Source organism: Phocoena sinus, chromosome 8 (genome assembly GCF_008692025.1).
Source record: "Phocoena sinus isolate mPhoSin1 chromosome 8, mPhoSin1.pri, whole genome shotgun sequence".
Taxonomy (NCBI): domain Eukaryota; kingdom Metazoa; phylum Chordata; class Mammalia; order Artiodactyla; family Phocoenidae; genus Phocoena; species Phocoena sinus.
In genome coordinates this window covers 14,028,161-14,050,585 of record NC_045770.1, presented here as the reverse complement: position 1 = coordinate 14,050,585, position 22,425 = coordinate 14,028,161, and the positions used below count along the sequence as shown (strand labels likewise).

General features: G+C 48.0%; 3 protein-coding genes and 1 long non-coding RNA gene across 12 annotated transcripts in view; 3 read left to right on the top strand and 1 right to left on the bottom strand.

The window, feature by feature from the left end:
* Positions 1–11,614, top strand: part of KMT2A (lysine methyltransferase 2A) — a 74,658-nt gene extending 63,044 nt beyond the window's left edge. Inside the window, 6 exon segments of the mRNA XM_032641383.1 lie at positions 229–303; positions 5,320–5,494; positions 5,657–5,764; positions 6,796–6,879; positions 7,294–7,423; positions 7,895–11,614. Of these exon segments, the coding sequence (XP_032497274.1) occupies positions 229–303; positions 5,320–5,494; positions 5,657–5,764; positions 6,796–6,879; positions 7,294–7,423; positions 7,895–8,170 (848 nt within the window). The 3' untranslated portion in view covers positions 8,171–11,614.
* A 157-nt stretch (positions 11,615–11,771) lies between these two features.
* LOC116758519 lies at positions 11,772–17,463 on the bottom strand. The gene is made up of 4 exons (XR_004351184.1): positions 17,287–17,463; positions 15,216–15,317; positions 13,480–13,586; positions 11,772–13,142 (listed from the first exon to the last, which is right to left on the bottom strand). It is a non-coding gene; the product is annotated as an uncharacterized LOC116758519 (long non-coding RNA).
* TTC36 (tetratricopeptide repeat domain 36) lies at positions 13,348–17,304 on the top strand. Its single transcript, XM_032641393.1, has 3 exons — positions 13,348–13,623; positions 14,608–14,796; positions 16,974–17,304. Exons 1-3 carry the CDS (start codon positions 13,506–13,508, stop codon positions 17,234–17,236), a joined length of 570 nt encoding a protein of 189 aa, XP_032497284.1. The 5' UTR covers positions 13,348–13,505; the 3' UTR covers positions 17,237–17,304.
* On the top strand, positions 17,444–22,047 carry TMEM25 (transmembrane protein 25). Of its 9 annotated transcripts, none has more exons than XM_032641385.1 (9): positions 17,444–17,875; positions 18,003–18,156; positions 18,424–18,735; positions 19,194–19,484; positions 19,691–19,822; positions 20,116–20,146; positions 20,299–20,399; positions 20,542–20,628; positions 20,770–22,047. In XM_032641385.1, exons 1-9 carry the CDS (start codon positions 17,486–17,488, stop codon positions 20,841–20,843), a joined length of 1,572 nt encoding a protein of 523 aa, XP_032497276.1. In that variant the 5' UTR covers positions 17,444–17,485; the 3' UTR covers positions 20,844–22,047. The 9 variants fall into 9 exon arrangements, 8 of the variants coding, with proteins under 8 accessions (XP_032497276.1, XP_032497283.1, XP_032497280.1 ...); XM_032641392.1 differs by having other exon boundaries at positions 17,476–17,546; positions 18,063–18,156; XM_032641388.1 differs by having other exon boundaries at positions 17,540–17,875; positions 18,063–18,156.
* Positions 22,048–22,425: the final 378 nt, after the last annotated feature.

Below are 22,425 nucleotides of genomic sequence, written 5' to 3'. Positions count from 1 at the left end.
GTGCTTTGAGGATGCAGGGGTCATTTTCAGAAGGTGGGAACCTCCTCACCGCTTCTGTATCCTTTGTAACAGAAAGGAGCACAGTTGGGTGGGGCACCTTCCCAGCTTCTTTCTTATTCACTGAACTGATTTAAACTAAGAAAACAACAAAAAGCTGTTCTAGCAGGGGATCTTTTCACATCATTGGTATTAAGAGATGTTTGACTAAATTATCTTATTTCCTCACAGATGCCTGGAAGTCGTTGACAGACAAAGTCCAGGAGGCTCGGTCAAACGCCCGCCTAAAGCAGCTTTCATTTGCAGGTAATGCTGCAGCGGTCATTTTACTCCTGTCTCAGTATCCTCTGGTAACTTGTGGGTCTAAGCTACAGGGTTGATTTCACCAAAAAAAAAAAAAAAACTCAACCTTTTTTTAAAAAAAAAAAATCATTTTTCACAGATTTATTGAGATATAAACCTTATACTACACAGTTTACCCATTTAAAGCATACAAATCGATGGCTGTTAGTGTATTCACAGAGTTGTGTAAACCATCACTGCTGTGTAATTGCAGAACATTTTCATAATTCCTTAAAGAAGCCCCATACCCACTAGCAGTCATTCCTCAGCCCTAGCCCCTGGCAGCCACTAATCTATTCTCTGTCTCTCTGGATGTACCTGTTCTGTACATTTCCTACAGAAATGAATCATATAATACGTGGCCTTTTGTGACTGGCTTGTTTCATTTAACATGATGCTTTCAAGATTTCTCTCTACTGTAACATTGTCTCAGTACTTCATTCGTTTTTTTTCTTTTACAGATGAATATCTTTTATTGTGGTAAAATACACATAACATAAAAGTTACTGTCTTAATTATTCTTTTATTTTTTTCGCATCTTTATTGGAGTATAATTGCTTTACAATGGTGTGTTAGTTTCTGCTGTATAACAAAGTGAATCAGCTATACATGTACATACATCCCCATATCTCATCTTAATTATTTTTAAGTATACAGTTCAGTGGTGTTAAATACATCCACCTTGTTGTGCAGCCATCACCACCATCCATCCCCATAATTTTTCATCTTGTAAAACTGAAACTCTGTATCCATTAAACAATGACTCCCCATTCTCCTCTTCCCCCAGCTTCTGGTAACCACCATTATTCTTTCTGTCTTTGTGATTTTTAACTATTTTAAGTACCTCATATAAGTGGAATCATACAGTGTTTGTCCTCTTGTGACTGGCTTAGTACACTCAGCATAATGTCCTCAAGGTGCATCCTTGCTGTAGCATGTTGCAGAACTTACTTCCTTTTTCAGGCTGAATAATATTCCATTGTATGTATGTATCACGTTTACTTTATCAGTTGATCCATCTGTGGGCACTTGGATTGCTTCCAAATTTTTGTGTTTTTTTTTTTTTTTAATAATTCTGCTGTGAACATGGGTGTACAGAGATCTCTTTAAGACTTTGCTTTCAATTCTTTTGGGTATATACCCAGAAGTGAAATTGCTGGATCATATGGTGATGCTATTTTTAATTTTTTGAGAAACCACCATACTGTTTTCTCCAGTGGCTGTACCATTTTACGTTCCTACGAATGGTACACAAGAATTCCGATTTCTCCGTATCCTCACCAGTACTTATTGTTTTCTGTACATATCCCTAATGACTTGAGATGTTGAGCATCTTTTCATGTGCTTATTGGCCATTATATATCTTCTTTAGAGAAATGTTTATTCAAAGTCCTTTGTCTATATTTTCATCAGGTAGGTTGTTTTTTTGTTGTTGAGTTTTATAAGTTCTATGTATTCTGGATATTAATTCCTTATCAGGTACATGATTTGCAAATATTTGCTGCTATTCTGTGGGCTGCCTCCATTTTTACTCTGGATAGTGTCTTTTTTGCTTTTTGTTTTTTTTAGATTGGTGAGGGAGATACTTTGGGGGCAGGAAAATATGGTTCATAGGTCCTGCTCTGTCCAACGGTGGCAGTCATTGGGTGAACTACAATTAAATTTGTACATGACCTCTTCCAGGAGTCACTCTGAAATGATTACTGATAATATGTGTAAGATTCTGCTCCTGGAGGAAACCGGCATCCCAAGCTCAGTGTTCTCAGTCTCAAATTGAGTAGCTCAGCCCTTTTTGCCAACGGCACAAAGATTGCTTTCATGTATCCATGTCTTTTGCTGCCCCATGGAATGGTGGTTAGAAACCATGAACTCTGGAGACAGAAACTGCGTTCAAGTCCTATTTCTGCCCTTTTGCTATCAGTATTATTTCAGGTGCAAGCTAATTTACTTCTTCAAGGCTTAATCTCCTTAAGTGGGAATATTAATGCAACCTTCAAAATTTGTTGTGAGGATTAATTAAAATAACGAACCTGGGAATTCCCTGGCAGTCCAGTGGTTAGGACTCTGTTCTTACTGCCGAGGGCCCAGGTTCAGTCCTTCATCGGGGAACTAAGCTCCCACAAGCCGTGTGGTGCAGCTAAAAATTAAAAAATAAAAATAAAGTAATGAACCTGACACGATTTATTTAAGTACCCTAATACGCCAAATTAAGATCATTATCCTGACTGAAGGGATTTGAGATAGAATTCAGAGAAATCACTGAATACTAGCTTTTTAAAATAGTATCGATGCACAAAATTTTTTAATCATCATGAAGTCCAATTTGTCTGTTTTTCCTTTTGTTACCTGTGCCTTTGATGTCATATCTGAGAAATCATTGCTAAATTCAGTGTCATGAAGATTTTGTCCTGTGTTTTCTTCTAAGAGTTTTATAGTTTTAGGTCTTACGTTTAGGTCCTTGACTCATTTTGAGTTAATTTTTATGTATGGTATTAGGTAAGGGTCCAAGGGTTCTGTGACATTAAAGCTGAGACCTGGGCTTCCCTGGTGGCGCAGTGGTTAAGAATCCGCCTGCCAACGCAGGGAACATGGGTTTGAGCCCTGGTCCGGGAAGATCCCACATGCCGCAGAACAGCTAAACCCATGCACCACAACTGCTGAGCCTGCGCTCTAGAGCCCGTGAGCCACAACTACTGAGCCCACATGCCACAACTACTTAGCCTGTGCACTAGAGCCCACGAGCCACAGGTACTGAAGCCCATGTGCCTAGAGCCCATGCTCTGCAACAAGAGAAGCCACCGCAATGAGAAACCCGTGCACCGCAACGAAGAGTAGCCCCCACTCACTGCAACTAGAGCAAGCCCGCGCACAGCAACAAAGACCCAACTCAGCCAAAAATAAATACATAAATTTATTTAAAAAAAAAAAAATCTGAGACCTTTCTGTCTCGGGTACCTTCCTGTCTTGTTCACCTTTGTTTTCCCAAGATTCTGTCCAGCACAGTGGAGAGATGGAAAGAATGCGGGAGATATAGTAGGTGCTCAGTAAATATTTGTTGGGTGAACAAGTGAATGGCCCACACGAGAATAGATTGTTCCCTGTTGTAGTACTTTATACTACACCTTTATCTGGTTGCTTTCACATTGCAAGGTCTGTGTTCATATCTGCCTCACTCTGCCAAGGGCTCCTTGAGAACAGGGGCCATGTGTAACTCATCTTTCTTTTCCCATTATTGACACAGTGTCCAATCTCATTGTAAGCCCTCCAGTGAAGGTTGAACACTCAGCCTAAACATTAAAATGAATTTTGTGAAAATACACTTAAGTATGTTTTTTAATGGCTTTTTCTACCTAGGAATCCACAGCAATCTAAAACTCCTAGGAAGGAATTCTTAGGGAAAATCAGTGTTGTATAGAAAAAAAAAAATGTTTGCCGTTGTCTTATATGACTTCAATCTCTTATATTGTCGACTTGTGTTTTATACTTTTATAGGTTGAGTTCTAATCGGAACAACGATTGTGATCATAAGAATGTTGCTTATCTGGAGACTTAACTTTCTGCTTGCCACTAAAACCAAATTATATCCCTTAGAGATTCTTGTAAGTGAAGTGGAAATTAGGCACCTGATAATAACTTTCCCCTCTTTTAAAAAATTATACAAGATGTAGAATTCTAAAATTTGGAGAAGCTAATCACCACAATAACAAATTGGTGGACGGGGTCCCACCTCCTAGAAGTAATTGTTAACATTTAAACACGGATATCCTTCCAGCCATAGCATATGGCTCCAGGTTACACTGGGGTTACATCTCTATAAATATGCTTTATAACACAAACTGTGGGTCTGTTGGAATTGCATGTGTGATCCTAACACAGTTATGCCTATGAAATAGTATCTTGTCCACAATAGATGCCATTATTATTTTGGTATCTATTAATACCAAAAACAATAATTGTAAGTGATATACTATTTATTTAACTAGCTATTTGCTAGTGTTAAAAAGAGGTGTGGCAATTACTACTATGTCCCATCCTTTAAGGAAAGAAGCCAATCATTTAATTTTTTTATTATTATTTTTTAAAATATTTATTTATTTATTTGGTTGCGCCGGGTCTTAGTCACAGCACGTGGGCTCCTTAGTTGCGGCAGGCGGGCTCCTTAGTTGTGGCATGCAAACTTTCAGTTGTGGCATGCATGTTGAATCTAGTTTCCTGACCAGGGATTGAACCTGGGTGCCCTGCGTTGGGAACACAAGAGTCTTAACCACTGCACCACCAGGGAAGTCCTGAAGCCAATTGTTTTAGAAAGCCTTTCACCATCTATGCCAGCAGACTTACGTAAATGTCTTTTTTTAAATAATAAGAAATGCTCATTAATGGAATAAGACTAAGTGAGTAAAACAAAGTGGCTATTGAGTGTATTTCTCCATAAGCTCACTGTAACAGCACGGAAGAGAGTTCTGTGTTTGGGGTTCACTAACATTCCTTATAAATTTTAGTGAGGTGCCTGTGTGTGTGTGAGCTTATTACTCCATTACCTGTAAACAAAAATGGGATCATAGTTAGAGTTATACAGACCAAGGTTCAAATCCTGTCACAGTAGCTATGTGTGACCTTGGGTGTGAGCCTAGGTTTACTTACCTTGAGATGAAGCTGGCGCTTCCTGCCTGTTGTGGTCATTATGCCATGAAATGAAATAACACATATAGCATTTCTGTGTACGTAGAGAACATAGAAAATAGTCCATAGATTGGTGGCATGCTTTTTTCACTTAATCTATCATGAGTGTTTTCCATATTGATGGATCTGTATGCGCATCATTTTAGCGGCTATCTAAGGTTAATTTCTAGCTTGTCTTTAGTGTAATTCACCCTTGAGCAGCCTCTGGCAGAGTGATTCCCTGGCTTAGGCATTTCTGTGGTTGTATGTGGCTTCCTATTGGCTGGGCTCCTCACTACCCTGGTGCCTTTGATCCTGCAGGTGTGAACGGTTTGAGGATGCTGGGGATTCTCCACGATGCAGTTGTGTTCCTGATTGAGCAACTCTCTGGTGCCAAGCACTGTAGGAATTACAAATTCCGTTTCCACAAACCAGAGGAGGCCAATGAACCTCCACTGAACCCTCATGGCTCGGCCAGGGCAGAAGTCCACCTGAGGCAAGTTCTCTTCCTTTCCATAAGCAGTTTGAGGTCTTGATTTTATGATCTAACGATATAATTATTTTCCCACTTAACCTTTGAGATTTCCAGTGTTAACACTGTCCTTCACTGGTTCTATTAAAGTATTTCTCTAAGTATATTTTCATCTTTTGGCTCCAGGAAGTCAGCATTTGACATGTTTAACTTCCTGGCTTCTAAGCACCGGCAGCCTCCTGAATACAACCCCAATGATGAGGAAGAGGAGGAGGTGCAGCTGAAGTCAGCTCGGTAAGCCTGGAGTGGAGAGCGGTCCTAAGAAACGCTCTCTACGAGTGAAATGCCATTTGCGGCAACATGGAAGGACCTAGAGATTATCCTACTAAGTGAAGTGAGTCAGAGAAAGACAAATACCATATCATATCACTTATATGTGGAATCAAAAATATGCTACAGATGAACTTGTTTACAAAACAGAAACAGACACAGAAAACAAACTTTGGTTACCAAAGGGGAAAGGTGATAGGGATAAATTAGGAGTTTGGGATTAGCAGGTACAAACTACTGTATATAAAATAGGTAAACAACAAGGTGCTACTGTATAGCACAGGGAACCATATTCAATATCCTGTAATAAACCATAAAGGAAAAGAATGTGAAAAACAATATACGTATAGGGCTATCCCTGGTGGCGCAGTGGTTGAGAGTCCGCCTGCCGAAGCAGGGGACACGGGTTCGTGCCCCGGTCCGGGAAGATCCCACATGCCATGGAGTGTCTGGGCCCGTGAGCCATGGCCACTGGGCCTGCGCGTCCGGAGCCTGTGCTCCGCAAAGAATATACGTATAACTGAATCAATTTGCTATACACCAGAAACTAACACAACATTGTAAATCAACTATACTTAAATAAAAAATTTAAAAATAAAATGAAAGAAATACTCTTTGCTTCCCTCTGTTGCAGTTTTGCTTAGATCACAATTTCCCAGATAACATTTAAGAAGACTGAAATAGAGTTTGTGTTGAAGTAACAGTAGCTGGCTGGCAAAGAGAGAGGAATGTGTTTTAGAGGAGAAATTCAAATAACTGTAAGATGTATATTTTATTTTCTTTAACTGTAGTGTACTCTGTCAGCTTTGCATGTACCACCACAGACTTCATATATAACATACTATATTTTAGGCCTAATTTTATAAGGCATTTGTTATGCTTGGGATTGAACACACAGAATAGTGTAGTCATACATTCTAGGAACCTTTGATCCAAGACTCAAAACTGATGATTTCCTGAAGAGAATTCATTAATAACGAACCGTCTCTCTTTAGGAGGGCAACTAGTATGGATCTGCCAATGCCCATGCGTTTCCGGCACTTAAAAAAGACTTCTAAGGAGGCAGTTGGTGTCTACAGGTATGGCTAAAATTGTAGAAAGAATTATAGAAAACTAATGAAGTTTTCCAAAATCAAAGTGGATCAAATGCTGGAGTGACCTCCTTCATTCAGTAAGTGAGGTTTTTATCGATATTTCTAATTTAACCTGATGTCCTGGGACCCTGCAACTCCTTGTGTTGAACGAGGAACTTAACACAGTAAGCTTTAAAGTATTGCTGCTTCTGGTGGGCTTTGGAACGGAGAAATCTTTAATCCTTGGCTGTTTGTTAGAGCGATTAATACCCTCAAATCAGGTGGGTCCAGATTCTTTCCAAGTCTCTGTCTCTCCTGGGGAACTAATAGGCCAGGAGATTTTATTCATTTATTCATGTATTCACACATTTAACCTTATTTGCAAAATCCGCAGCTGTCTTTTCCATCTTTATGTCCTAGGTCTCCCATCCATGGCCGGGGTCTTTTTTGTAAGAGAAACATCGATGCAGGTGAGATGGTGATTGAGTACGCTGGTAATGTCATCCGTTCCATACAGACTGACAAGCGAGAGAAGTACTATGACAGCAAGGTGAGCTCCACACTTTCATTCCCCAGTTCTTTCGTTATAGAAAGGGGCCATTAACTATAAAGATGATCCCTAAAAAAAAAAAAAAAAAAAAAAAGATCCCTAGATTGCAGAAGAATTAGTATATTCTAATTAGACTTTTTTTTTTTTTTTACATTTTAACATCACTGAATTTGTAGTTGGCCCAGTCCACTCTCGGGATTAGCACACAAAGGTACTCTTTGAAGGTTTGTCTGAATGGATCCCAGGATCACAAGCACACAGTTCTCTTGCCTGTGGAGACTAAGAAACCTCTAGTCTAGTGCCTGTAATCTAGGAATTTGTCATGGAAGCATCCTGAAAGGTGGGAGAAATCCAGAAATTTTACCAGAAGAACCTGTTCATCAGTGGCTAAGGTCACATCAGAAAAAGGTTGGGAAATGTTGTCAAGCCTGCGCTGTAATAAAAGGTTCTTCTCCGCTCTCCTTCCTGTAGGGCATCGGCTGCTACATGTTCCGGATCGATGACTCCGAGGTGGTAGATGCCACCATGCACGGAAACGCTGCCCGCTTCATCAATCACTCATGTGAGCCTAACTGCTACTCTCGGGTTATTAACATCGACGGGCAGAAGCACATTGTCATCTTTGCCATGCGCAAAATCTACCGAGGGGAGGAACTCACTTACGACTATAAGTTCCCCATTGAGGATGCCAGCAACAAGCTACCCTGCAACTGTGGTGCCAAGAAATGCCGGAAGTTCCTAAACTAAAGCTGCTCTTCTCCCCACTGTTGGAGCACTAGGACCCAGGGCCTCCAAAACAGTGCCGAAGGCCTTTGCCAGCAGCCAGGAGTTCCAGGATTGAGTGGGCACAGTTGAGGGGCCTCCGTGATGGCTGGGCTCCCTTAGGTCCCATATTCACATTATACATGTGATCATAGTCCTGGAGAGAGATGAGGTCTTGAAGAAAAGATCCGCGATCGGCTTTCTGCTGGGGCCCCTCTGATTGTGTGCCGTTAAAAAGCGGGAAACGGGTCCCTAGCAGACTTGCCTAGAAGGAGCCTATAGAGGGTTAGTTATGTTGGGAGATCGGGCCTGAGCACCTCCTCAGAGAGAAGTTGCCATCCTTGCCTTGGCCTTTCCAGAGCACTGTAAGCAAGGGGTCAGGCACAGCCCCGGTGCGGGCGGGGTTGGTTGCCAGCCGGGCCCAGCCTGTAGCCGTGTGTTGAACAAAGACGGTCTGGTGGTTTTCCCTACGATGCTCCCACTTGAGAGTTCCCTTCTGGTTGGGAGACAGGATTTCTTAGCACCTTTGGTGTCAAAGGCTGTCTTGGGGTTGTGCCAGTTCATTACCAGACGTTGAGCCTGTGGGCTGTAAGTGGGAGTGTTACCCCCATGAGCCTTATCTCAGACAGTCACCTTCCTAGACAATAGGAGCGGCTTCCCTCTCATTCCTTCTCTTCACTCCACTTTTCTCGTCCCCCGTTCTGCATCCCACTGCTTTCCCGTGCTCTCTGGGTGGTAGGGGAGAGTGACTCCCTGCTCGAGGACACTCCCTGTTGGGCATAGGATGTGCCTACAAAACGTTCCCTGAGCCTGTAAGCACTCCCAGTGGGGAAGTGGACAGGAGCCATTGGCCATAACCAGACAGAATTTGGAGACGTTTTCATAAAACTCCACTGAGAGTTTTAAAGAAATATATGTAGCATGATTTTTTAGAAGAGGAAGATTATTTAAATAGTTGAATCATGCAACAACCAGAGTATCACAACCAGGGTAACCCCTGGGCCCCATTCCTAGGACGTGATAACTTTATTTTCCCCTTGTTAAGACATAGGAAGACTTAATTTTTAAATGGTCAGTGTCCAGTTGAAGGCAGAACACTAATCAGATTTCAAGGCCCAAAACTTGGGGACTAGACCACCTTGTACCGAGGGAACTCTGCCACCTGCACAAAATCTATGGATAAAGTAAATGAAATGACACTACTGCCCTGATTACTCCCTAGGATGTGGTCAAAACAGCATCAAATGTTTCTTCTCTTCCTTTCCCCAAGACAGTGTCCTGAACCTGTTAAATTAAGTCATTGGATTTTACTCTGTTCTGTTTACAGTTTACTATTTAAGGTTTTATAAATGTAAATATATTTTGTATATTTTTCTATGAGAAGCACTTCATAGGGAGAAGCACTTATGACAAGGCTATTTTTTAAACCGCGGTATTGTCCTAATTTAAAAGAAGATCGGTTTTTAATAATTTTTTATTTTCATAGGATGAAGTTAGAGAAAATATTCAGCTGAACACACAAAGTCTGGTTTTTCCTGCCCAACTTCCCCCTGGAAGGTGTACTTTTTGTTGTTTAATGTGTAGCTTGTTTGTGCCCTGTTGACATAAACGTTTCCTGGGTTTGCTCTTTGACAATAAATGGCAAAGGAAGGTCCCCCCAACTCCATCGGGCCACTCCCCTCCTTCCCAAATCGAAGCTCCTGAAAAGGCTGCGGTAGGATCTCGACACAGCAGTTTCTTCTCCTCTTTCCTGCCCTGTCTCTCTCCTTTCTGGCGCAGCTCAGTGCTGAGAGGTGGGAACCTACACTTCCCTCTTCTTTCCTCCTTCAGAGCTAGCAACCAAGCGGAACGGCAACCTGACATTTTCCATCACCATCTGCCTCATAGGTCACCTCGTTCCCTCTCCCTCTGCCCACCAAGTCCTCATGCCTGCAAAGACCCCCCCCCCCAACCCCGGATCCCCCTGGGCCCTCTTTTGGGGCAGCCCGTTGAAACTGAAGCACAGTCTGACCACTCACGATAAAACAGATTCTCCTCTGCCTCTGTCAGCTGCAAGGTTTCAGAGCAGTGTAGTCCAGTGGAGGGCGAGGCACCTTTTCTCGCCTCGAGAAGCCCGTTTCTACGGAAGGAAGTCTAGCGAAGCAATACGACTCAGCCCAGCGCTCTCTGCCCCGGGACTCGTGGCTCTGCTGTGCCTTCCATCCTGGGCTCCCTGTTCTTCCGTGACCTTAATTAAGAACTTTGGTGGCTCTGCTGGAACATGGTCACTGTTTTCACTGTCATGCAAGGAGCCCAGCACTGTGGCCAGGAAGGCAGAGACTCCCTGTCATCGTGGAGAAGCGCCAGCAGGGGACTGGGGAAAAGCACTCTACCCAGACCTCACCTCCCTTCCTCCTTTTGCCCGTGACAAGATACAGTGGCCCAAGGGGTTCCACTAGTGTCTGGTTTCCTTTATTATTGCACTGTGTGAGGTTTTTTTGTAAATCCTTTTATTCCTATTTTTTTTTAAAGAAAAATACCTTAAGCTGCATTTGTTACTGAAATGATTAATGCACTGATGGGTCACGAATTCATCTTGAGAAAGACCCAAAGGCCAGTCGGGGGTGGGGGAAACTCAGCTAAATAGACCTAGTTACTGCCCTGCTAGGCCGTGCTGTACTGTGAGCCCCTCCTCAGCTCTTTCTACCAGTCCCAAACCCTGAGGCCAGGGGAGGAACCCCCAGCTCTCCTTCTCCTGCCAGCTGCAGATGGTTTGCCTTGCCTTTCCACTCCCTGTCAACCGCGGAAATGAGGAATTCCTCTTAGAGCTCAGCCTTGAGTCCATTGCCAAAATTCAGCGTACCTGCCAGCAACTTGGGGAATAAGCTAAGGTTTCCCTACAAGAGGGAAAGAAGGCAAAAAAAAAAAAAAAAAAAAATGGCATAGCTATCTACAAAACACCTCCGAGTTTCTTTTGAAAGTGACCAAGGGAATCTCCGCACAAAAGTGCAGACTGAGGAACTGTGGTGGGTCATTCCCAAGAATCCCCTAAGGGGCATCCCGAAGGGAGTAACAGCTGCAAACCTGGTCAGTTCTCAGTGACAGAGCCAGCTCACAGCTTCGCTGCTAGAACCTGTCGTGGCTGCATTTCCTGGTGGCCAGTGACAACTGTGTAACCAGAATAGCTGCATGGCGCTGACCCTTTGGCCGGAACTTGGTCCCTTGGCTCCCTCCATTACCGTCCGCCACCTCCAGCCCGGCCCCTCCTGTTTTTAGACCAATGACAAGAATCAAGGGGGAAGCCCTGGCAGCTACACATACGTTTTCAACCAGACTCCTTTGCCGGGATCCACTCCACCACCCCGCTTGCCTCTGTCAAACCCCCGGCCAATGCCGTGAGCACCATGCAGCTCCCTTGATTTAAAAAAAAAAAAAAAAAAAAAAAAAAAACAACAACAACAAAAAAAAAAACCTTTTAATGAATGTATCTTTCTAAAGGACTGTCGTTCAATCAAATATCTGAAAATACTAAAGGTCAAAACCTTGTCAGATGTTAAGTTTGATTTGGGATTTTTTAAAATAGAAATCAAGTTGTGGTTTTTTTGGGTTTTTTTTTTTAAAGGAAAAGCGGGTCATTGCAAAGGGCTGGGTGTAATTTTATGTTTCATTTCCTTCGTTTTAAAGCAATACAAGGTTATCTAGCAGATGGTTTTGTGCCGAATCATGAATACCAGTCAAGTCTCACACTCTGAAAACTTGCAACTTTTTTGTTTTGGTTTTCAAATAAATATAAATATGATATATATAGGAACTAATATAGTAATGCACCATGTAACAAAGCCTAGTTCAGTCCATGGCTTTTAATTCTCTTAACACTATAGATAAGGATTGTGTTACAGTTGCTAGTAGTGGCAGGAAAATGTCAGTCTGGCGCTCCTCTGATTCCCCCCCCATGGGGTGGGGACCCATCCTAAGGGGATGGCGGAACAGTCCATTTCTGGGATCAGAGAGAAATGCAGAAATGGTGTCACCTGGATTTTTTCTGCCTGTGAATGTTGCCAGTCAGTACCTGTACTCCTTGTTTCTCTATTTTTGGTTATGAATGTTGGGGTTACCACCTGCATTTAGGGGAAAATTGTGTTCTGTGCTTTCCTGGTATCTTGTTCCGAGGTACTCTAGTTCTGTCTTTCAACCAAGAAAATAGACTTGTGGTGTTTCTTTTATTGAACTTTTAACAGTCTCTTTAGTAAATACAGGTAGTTGAATAATTGTTTCAAAAGCTCAACAGATGACAAGCTTCTTTTCTAGAAATAAGACATTTCTTGACAACTTTATCATGTATAACAGATCTTTCGGTTTTTTTTTCCTTGTGTTCTTCCAAGCTTCTGGTTAGAGAAAAAGAAAAATAAAGGAAAAAAAATGTGTCTAAAGTCCATCAGTGTTAACTCCCTGTGACAGGGATGAAGGAAAATACTTTAATAGTTCAAAAAATAATAATGCTGAAAGCTGTCTACGAAAGACTGAATGTAAAAGTAAAAAGTGTACATAGTTGTAAAAAAAAAAAAGGAGTTTTTAAACATGTTTATTTTCTATGCACTTTTTTTTATTTAAGTGATAGTTTAATTAATAAACATGTCAAGTTTATTGCTGCACATGGTTGAACCTTCTTTTGGCTTTGGCTGAGGTGGACTAATGGGAGGGGCGTGGCCCGTGACCTGATTACAAAGTCCCTTCCACAGTCCTTTCTTTTAAGGTGGAATCGTGAAATCATTTCCCACTCTACACTCAGGCCCCACTCTACACTGTCTCTCTTAACCATATTTTCTCCCCTCATTCATCAGTGGTGTATGTTCAGGACCTAATGAACTCTGGATATGAGGAAGGGTCAAGAGGAATAGTTCCTTCCTTTACTTCGTACATATCCCCCTTCTTCATCCACGGGTGGTCAAGCGTTGGCTTCTAACGAGTTCCTCCCAATCTATGAATATAATAAAATGAAAGCATTTCAGGGAGAGCCTGGGCAGTACCCTCTCTTTGCTCCACTCCACCTTAAAGCTGAAATGCAATTTATTTACTCTGTTTCTCCCTAGGACTGGGGTGGGGGTAGGGAGGCAGTTGAGAAATGTTTGTAAATATATTCTGCCAAGCCAGGGTCACTATCCCCGGGTTAAAGGGGGCTGAGTTTACACTGCAGCCAAGGAATGGTCAACACTCCTCCTCATGTGGGCTGGTCCTCAAACGGACCTCCTCCCTCTGGATCAGCTGGCTGGAGCCTCGGCCCTCACCCCTTTTTCCTCCCTCTCACGGGGAGTCACCTTTTTGGATTTTGGAGTTGAGTACCATGGGGACTCCAAACGATCAGGCAGTGTTGCAGGCCATCTTCAACCCCGACACTCCGTTTGGAGACATTGTTGGGTTGGACCTGGGAGAGGAAGCAGAGAAGGAAGAAGGAGATGAAGGTCAGTATTCGACCCTGGAGTATAGCTCTCCACATTGGCTGGTCTGCTGCCTCGCTGGGGTGGCAGAGGTAGGTGGTCTTACGAGGGCCCTTGTTCCACGACCCTTGGATGATGATTGCTGATCCTCAGTGCACTGACGGGGTCTTGGCAAGAGTCACTGTGCGCAGAGGAGAAAGCCGGGTTTCTCCTCCACCACCCCCCTCTGAACTTACCTCCCCGCTCAGTTCACCCCATGGTCCAAGCTTAACTGTGCTGATGGGGAGAGGGGCCATGTGAAAAGCTCACGTCTTTGTCACAACAGAGTATGTCACCCTCCACAGCAGGGAAGAAAGAAACAGGGCAGGGGGTGGCTCAGCTAAACGTCTCCAACCTAAGCAAGTATTCAGTGTCACACACCTTACAAGCCAAGCCCTGAGCTAATTCTTCCAGAGCGAGTGCGCTCACTGGCTTTTCCACCAGCCCCTAAGGGGGCCTGCTTTCCGCGTCAGGGGTTTTTGATGCCTTTTGTTTCTAAAGGAGTGAAACCTAAGCCTTAATGAAACTTCAGGCTGAAAAGCTGAGATAAACACTGGAAATGGTTTTCATGACTCGGGTATGTCATGGAGGCCTTCCTGTTGGAAGCAGTGGAGTAGAACAAAACAGACAGGCTGAAGAGCCAGAAAGACCTGGGTTCAAATCCAAGCTGTGCAGCTTATGGGCGGTGTGACCTTGAGGAAATCATTTAGCTACAGGCTAAGGAGTTTGGGTTTCATTCTCTTGGCAGTGGGGAGCCAACCAAGGCCCCTTTCCCAGGTCCCTTTGGAACTTTAAGCAGTGCTAGCTCTCTGCCTTGCTGACCTCAGTTCCCCCTGCCCCAAACACTGCATCTGACTCCTGCTGTGACCTACACCCCTGCCCAGTCAGCCCTGGCTCATGTCCCAGGTGGCTTTTGCTTCCTGCTCCCAACTGCACACCTGTCCCCTCCTGGCTCCCTCCCTGGCACAGATGGAGTTTTCCCTCGAGCACAGCTGGAGCAGGCCAAGGCCCTGGAGCTGCAAGGGGTGATGGCAGCAGAGGCTGGCGACCTCAGCACAGCCCTGGAGAAGTTTGGCCAAGCCATCAACCTGCTGCCTGAGAGGGCCTCGGCTTACAGCAACCGAGCCCAGGCCCGGCGACTCCAGGGAGACGTGGCAGGTGAGGGGAGAGTCCCTGGAGCCTGTGCAGAGGGGCCGGGGAGGGCACAGACCAGAGATGGTGTGTCTGTGGGGCTTGGGCATGGGGCGTGGGAAGTCACTAAGCCCCTCTGGAACCTATGTCTCTACCCATAAGAGGCATACTGTGGGCTCGGGGATATTGTGAGAGTCAGGGGGACTGCATTCCATTTACTTACTGATAAAAATTTAATGAGAGCCTCTACCATCCTAGCAGTGGGCTAGGTGCTGAGGACTATAGCGCCTACAGCAACTACTGTGCGCCAGGCACTCAGCACTTCACATGTGAGCTGTAGTCATTCGTATCATCCTCACAACAACCCTGAAAAGTACGTGCTATCGTTATCTCCATTTTACAGATGAAGAAACTGAGGCATGGAGGTTAAGTAGCTTCCTACTCACACAGCTGAGAAGCGGCAGAGCTGGGATCCGGTCCAGGTGGCAGGGCTCCAGAGCCTGTGCTCTTAATCCCCACATGACACTGCTTCTCAAGAAGCTCACAGCCTAGAGGGTAGAACAGACACATAAATATAATAGCAGCATAACAAGCTGACAGGGTTCAGCATGGGATCTGTTCCTGAGGGGTGAGTTTTGAAGGATGAGTAGGCGTTAGCTGGACGGAGGGCAGGGAGTGGGAGAAGGCACGGCCTGTAGAGGTCCTGAAGTCGTGGACAGGTACAGGGAATCTGGCTGGAAAAGGGAGTGCTGGAAGAATGGAGCCTCTCCAGAGCCTGGAGAGGTAAACAGGGGCCAGAGAGTGAACAACTGCAAACATTAGGCCGAGATCGGACTTTGTCTTGAAAACACCGGGAATCACTAACGGGTTTCAACTAAAGGGTAAACCACAGAAGCCTAGTTGGGAACTACTAGACTTATCGAGACCCGTGGTGGTAGAGGTGTTCCTGGGGCCAGGAATGCCAGGCTGAGGAGTTTGGACTCCATTCTGGGAATATTGGGGGACTCTGAGGGCCTTTCCCAGGCTTGTCCACCACCTGGCTTTGGCAGAGCAGGGCCATAAAGGCCGCTGGGACAGCCTGCAGACCAAAACCCCAGACAGCATCAGAGGGGATTCTGCCTGGAGAAGGCCTTCAATTCCTCCTGACCAGCTCCTCTGAGGGAAACCAAGGAATGCTGTGATTAGAAAGCTTCTCAACCAACCAGTCAGGATGGGGAGCAGAGCCTCTGCTGAGTTCCGGGGACCAGAACACACAGAGAGAAGGCAGGGAAGATCAGCCTTGCTGTAGGATGCTGCTGGCGCTCCCCCAGCGCCCTGCCCCGCCAGGCGCTATAGACTAGAGAACTTGAGTGAATTGAAGCAGATCCCAGAAGAAATGCAGCTCGGTACCCTACAGTGGATACCAGCTGGCTGCCTGAGGTTGAGTTCACAGCTCTGATGCCTAATAAGCCAAGTATTTATGAGGATGATAAAAACAAAATGCTGCAGGTCAGCTCTGGCTCCAAGACCTCTTTCAAAGAAAATTAGATACAAAATAATGAAGACCATGGAAATAAAGAATGAGAAGAGGCAGGCAGTAGAGAACACAGGTGAGAGAAGCGGTTTTAAGGCATCAATGGAAAAGAGGAGAGAAATGTCTTCAAAAGTTAGAGAGGGACTTCCTTGGGGGTCCAGTGGTTAAGAATCTGCGCTTTCACTGCAGGGTCACAGGTTCAATCCCTGGTCGGCGAATTAAGATTCCGCATGCCCCGCGGTGCGGCAAAAAAAAAAAGAGAGAGAAAAAAAGGACTTTATTGTATAAGACATGGTTGTCAGTTAATTCTAATGTTTTTGGACTCTGGGATTCGGAGTCAGTCACCTGGCACATGGTAGATGGATGGTTAATAACGTATGCGTGCCTGGCAACAGGGCCAGATTCATAATATAGTGACCCTCCGTCCGTGTTTTGATGTATCAGATGGTGGAAAATAACACGGACAAGGCGAGACCTGGACTTCAGTCCCAGCTCTGCCACTAATGCCTGTGCAGCCCAGGCCGAGTCTTGCCAACTCTTCCAGTCTTCATCTGCGTAAAGGGAATAACGATACCGATCTCTAGGGTCAAGTCTAGGCGGGATGTAAACGGCCGAACCCCAGAGCCTCCACTCGGGGCCGGATCGCTTGCTGGCCGCGGCCCTGACCCCCGCCTGTCCGTCGGTCCCGCAGGCGCCCTGGAGGACCTGGAGCGCGCGCTGGCGCTGAGCGGCGGCCGGGGTCGCGCCGCCCGCCAGAGCTTCGTGCAGCGCGGGCTCGTGGCGCGACTGCAGGGCCGGGACGACGACGCCCGCGGGGACTTCGAGCGGGCGGCGCGGCTGGGCAGCCCGTTCGCTCGGCGCCAGCTGGTGCTGCTCAACCCTTACGCGGCGCTGTGCAACCGCATGCTGGCCGACATGATGGGGCAGCTGCGCGGGCCCCGCGACCGGCGCTGAGCCGCCGGCGGGCGGGCGTGGGGGAAGGGGGGCGCCCACAACCAATAAACCTGCCGGCTCTCCCAGCCACCGCCTGTGTCTGCATCCTCCGCCGTCCCCGCAGGGAAGGGCGCTCAAGTATCCCCCGCGCGCGAGGCCGTCTGCGAGGCCCGGGACGTGGTCCCGGAGCCGCCGCCCTGGGGGAAGGGGTCCTTCGGGCCGAGGTCGGGCATCGATTGGCCCTGCCTGGCGCAGCCCGAGCCCCTGCGGATGACTGCAGTGCTCATCAGACCTGAGCAGTCGCTCCGGCTGCTCTCGGGGAGTGAGCCAGGTGAGCCGCACCGGAAGGCGGGGCGAGGCAGGGGCGGGCATGCTTCGCGACCCCCGCGTCCCGGATCCTCTCTTCTTCGGCCCAAATCCGGAGGAGGGGAGAAGGGGCGTAGGTGGGTGAGGGAAGCGGGCAGGAGAGAGCCGGGGTCGGGAGAAGGACGGTCCCTTTGGGGGAGGGGCACGTGTACCCGAGTGTTTACGCGCGCGCGCGCGCGTGTTTCTGGGCCTGGGGCGGGCTGCGCGGTTGCAGGTTGCTTCTATGTACCTGCGAGCGTGTGCCTGTTTGTCCCGTGGAGTCGGCGCTCAGTTCTGTGCCCGCAAGGTGTACAGGTACGTGCTGGCTGGGTTTGGACCTTTGGGCTCGACCATTTGCGTCCTTGTCTTCACTACTGTGGACCGTTCTACATTTGTGTTTCCGTGCATGGTTTATTTTTGTTTCTGGAAATTCCTGGAGCAGTTATTAAGCTTGTCTGCTCTCACCTGGCTAACATCGAGGCCTGACCCCTTCTCTCGGCAGCCTGGGGCCCAGACCGGGGCCACCATGGCGCTGCCTCCAGGGCCAGCTACCCTCCCGCACACACTTCTGCTCCTGCCGGCCCTTCTGAGCTCAGGTACACCCCTGTTCATCCCTTGGCCATGCATTTGTGCGGTCAAGTCCCCCTCTGTCCCCTCCTTGCCTGCATCTTCAGTTTGGGTACCCGTTCCAGGCACCAGAGTTGGGTTCCCTTCATCCACCTCCCCAAGGTCCAGCCGTCCCTGGTTAGAGAACCCAGGTGCTCTGTCTCTTGGCCTGCTGCCCTTCTGTAACTGGACCTCATCCCGGTCACAGAACAGTACTAAGCCTCCACCAGCTCTCCACAAAATCCCCTGTGTTCCAGGTTGGGGGGAGTTGGCGCCACAAATTGATGGTCATACCTGGGCAGAGCGGGCACTTCGAGAGAATGAACGCCACGCCTTCACCTGCTGGGTGGCAGGGGGGCCTGGCACCCCCCGATTGGCCTGGTACCTGGATGGACAGCTACAGAAGACCAGCACCTCAAGACTGCTGAGCGTGGGCAGGGAGGCCTTCTCTGGAGGCACCAGCACTTTCACTGTCACTGCCCAGCGGGCCCAGCATGAGCTCAACTGCTCCCTGCAAGACCCAGATAGTGGCCGGTCAGCCAACGCCTCCGTCCTCCTCAATGTGCAATGTGAGTGCTCCTCAGGTGGACAGAGACAGAGGTTCTCTGCCCAGGGACCCCCAGCAGCCACCAGGCAAGTGGTCTGGTAGGACATTTAAAAAACACTTAAGCACTCTGCAAGTACGAACTCACTTTATCCTCACAATAATCCTATGAGGTAGTTACTGTTGTTGTCCCTATTTTACAAACAACAAAACTGAAGCACAGAGAGGTTAAGCAATCTGCCTAGGGTCATACAGCTGGTAAGCAGCAGAGCCAGGATTCGAATCTTGACGTTTTGGTTCTAGTGTTTATACTCTTAATCTTCATTTGTACGAAATGCTGCCTCTCTGGCAGACCCAGCCATCCCGTTTCCCAGTGCCCGCTAAGGAGAGGTCCAGACCCCTGGCTCCCTTCTGGGTTTGGGAAGAAGGGGAAGGCGTGCAAGGGGCTGTGGTGGGAACATACTGCTCTCTGCTTTGCACCAGTTAAGCCGGAGATTGCCCAGGTTGGGGCCAAGTACCAGGAAGCTCAAGGCCCGGGCCTCCTGGTCGTCCTTTTTGCCCTGGTGCGTGCGAACCCGCCTGCCAACGTGACCTGGATCGACCAGGATGGGCCGGTGACTGTCAACGCCTCTGACTTCCTGGTGCTGGATGCCCAGAACTACCCCTGGCTCACCAAACACACCGTACAACTGCAGCTCCGCAGCCTGCCACACAACCTCTCCGTGGTGGCCACCAACGACGTGGGTGTCACCAGCGCCTCGCTTCCGGCCCCAGGTGAGCACTGCCAGCCACGGGCCCAGCAAAGCCTCGGATGGGTGTGGGATCGTGGTGCAGAAACAGGAAGGCTTGTTGCCTTTTGGGCGAGTCTGGTGAAAGCTGTCCCTGGCCACCTGGGGCAAGGAGGACAGAGTAGTGACCTGTGGCATCTCAGAGTTGGGGGGCCCTGCCCGCTTGGAACCTAACCAGAGAATGACCTGCAGGGCTCCTGGCCACCCGGGTGGAAGTGCCAATGCTGGGGATCGTTGTGGCTGGAGGGCTTGCCTTGGGCACCCTGGTGGGGTTCAGCACCTTGGTGGCCTGTCTGGTCTGCAGGAAAGCGAAGAAGACCAAAGGTAGGGCCAAAGCAGGGCGGGGGCAGAGGGTGGCTGGGGAAGGGGAGGCGAGGTCAGGGGGTGGGCAGCAAGGCCATGGGGAGAACGTCTCTGACAAGTGGTAGGACAGGTCTTCCTGGGCATGGCCGTGATTTAGACCACATGCATCCCAGGTAGCAGGGCCAGGCACTGGGAAGTCAGTCTGGGCATCTGAGAGACCCCTTGCCTGAGGGTTCTGGGCCTGAAGAGAGCAGGGGGCAGAGCCCAGAGCAGGTGGGCACACTGAGACACTGCTGTGGTTTCTTTCTCCTCAGGCCCCTCCCGGCGCCCATCCCTGATTTCTAGGTAACTCTCCCTGGGGCTGTGTGGATGGGCCAAATAGAGAGGCATGGGGACAGGGGGGATCCTGGGCTTTCTGGTAGTTCGGGAACGGGCCGCAAGCAGGAGTCTGTGCCCGCTGGTGCCAGGGCCCATCCAAGGCTTTTTCTGCCCTGTAGTGACTCCAACAACCTGAAACTCAACAACGTGCGCCTGCCGCGGGAGAACATGTCCCTCCCGTCCCACCTGCAGCTCAACGACCTCACTCCTGACTCCAGAGGTACATCCAGGACCCTCTGTTGGCCCCAGCTTTATCTGTGGAGGTGCTTCTGAGAAAAAGAGAGACCCTGGGCCTTAGGAGGGTCTAGACCCCGCTGGGCACACACCTCATCCTGGGCACCATGCCCTTTGTCACCCCACAGGGAAACCAGCGGACCAGCAGATGGCTCAGGACAACAGCCAGCCAGAGCTTCTGGATCCGGAGCCCGGCGGCCTCCTCACCAGCCGAGGTATGGGAAAGGGGCCTGCTGCCCTGCTCCCCGGCCCTTTTGCTTGTGCCAAAGGCCTCTGAATCCCCAAGGGGCAGAGAGTGGTCTCCCAACTTCCAAGGAATGAGGGTGACTGAGTCTCCTGGGATCTCTGGCCCGCAGGTTTCATCCGTCTCCCGATGCTGGGCTACATTTATCGGGTGTCCAGTGTGAACAGTGATGAGATCTGGCTCTGAGCTGAGGCCAAGACAGAGGGTGCATTCTTGGCCCCTGGGCACCCTCCCGGTCCTCCTCCAAGGCCTGGCCACATTGCCAACGGGAAGAGGCCATGCCACTGCCACTTTTGCTTGTCCTCTGGGTCACTGGTATCCTTGGCAAGGCTGCCAGGTGGACCTAAGCCCTTGTTCCAACTCTGGTTGAGGGCCTGCATGATTGCCTGTGCCCAGGCGGATGGGGCTGTCTGTCCAGGTGTGCCTGGAGGTCATCCAGCATCTAAGCGTGGCATGGCATGATCCTGTCGGCTTGGGGCAGCTCTGCCCCACACCGGTGCTCCTCAGCACCGTGTACAGCAGGCATGGGGCAAGCCTGGTTGGGAGGGCCCTGCACGTCCTGGATCTCCTTCCCATGCTATGCAGCTTTGTTCCCTCAGGGAAAATTTAGGACCCTGCTAGCTGTAGAAAACCAACCTGCCCTTTGCACAGGAACTCACCTCTGGCCCAGCAGCGCTGGCTAAGCACAAACCAGTACCCTTTGCTGCATACCTCTCTGCCCCAGCCCCCCTTGGGCATCATAGGTTATACATTGGACCTTCTCCACTTCTTCACTTGGCACTAGACTTCCCCTCTGGCCTGGGCCCTGGTGGTGCCAGCACCTGGTGTTAGCACAAGAAAGGGGAAAAATGGGAGGTGAGAAGTCTGGTGCGTCCAGGCCTGCATGCAGCTATGCCTTGTTTTCTTACAGTGTTAGCACTTTAAGCACGTCTTCCGGGGAGGGGGTGAGCAAGGGCCCCAGGGCCCCGTCTGGGGCTTCCCCAAGTCTGGCCTTTTTATGATTCACTGTGAGTGCCCTGAGCCCTCGAGGTTGACGGGTTCCCGCTCAAAATATCCACCCCGCTATGGGACCCCAGCCCTGACTACCCCATCAGCAGGAAGCTGTTCTTGCTGTCCCATCCTCTGTTCTTTAGGGGATGGCCGTAGTGGCACATAACTTGACAGTGCTGGAAACCTTAGGGGAACATGGAAAAAGCAGGGAGATCACATATCCCCAAACGACCCAAGAACACTTTGGAAAAGCAACGTGGAAAAGATGGCAGATTAACAGAGTGCAAAGTGTATTTTTCCCTCCTTGATATCTTGTTTTGTAATTTTTCTCACGTTACTGCCGAGGACAGTGCTGAGCACGTGGTAGATTCTCAATAAACTTGACTGAGTGAATGCTTTATATCTGTTTCATTCCCTCAAATATGTTTGTTTTTATAACTGAAGTATAATTGACTTACAAAGGTGTGTTAGTTTCAGGTGTACAGCAGCGTGATTCACACACACACACACACACACATATTGTTTTTCAGATTCTTTTCCATTATAGGTTATTACAAAATATTGACTACAGTTCCCTGTGCTATACAGCAGGTCCTTGTTGTTTATCTGTTTTATATATAGCAGTGTGATATTCTACTCTTTAGTCTTTTAAATCTGGAAAAATTAAAAGACACAAGAAGAATTTATAGTGCATCGAGGTAAACATTTTTTAACACCATGTGGTCTGTTCTAATTGAAAGAATTACTACTTATCGCTATATACAGCAGTGTGTATCTT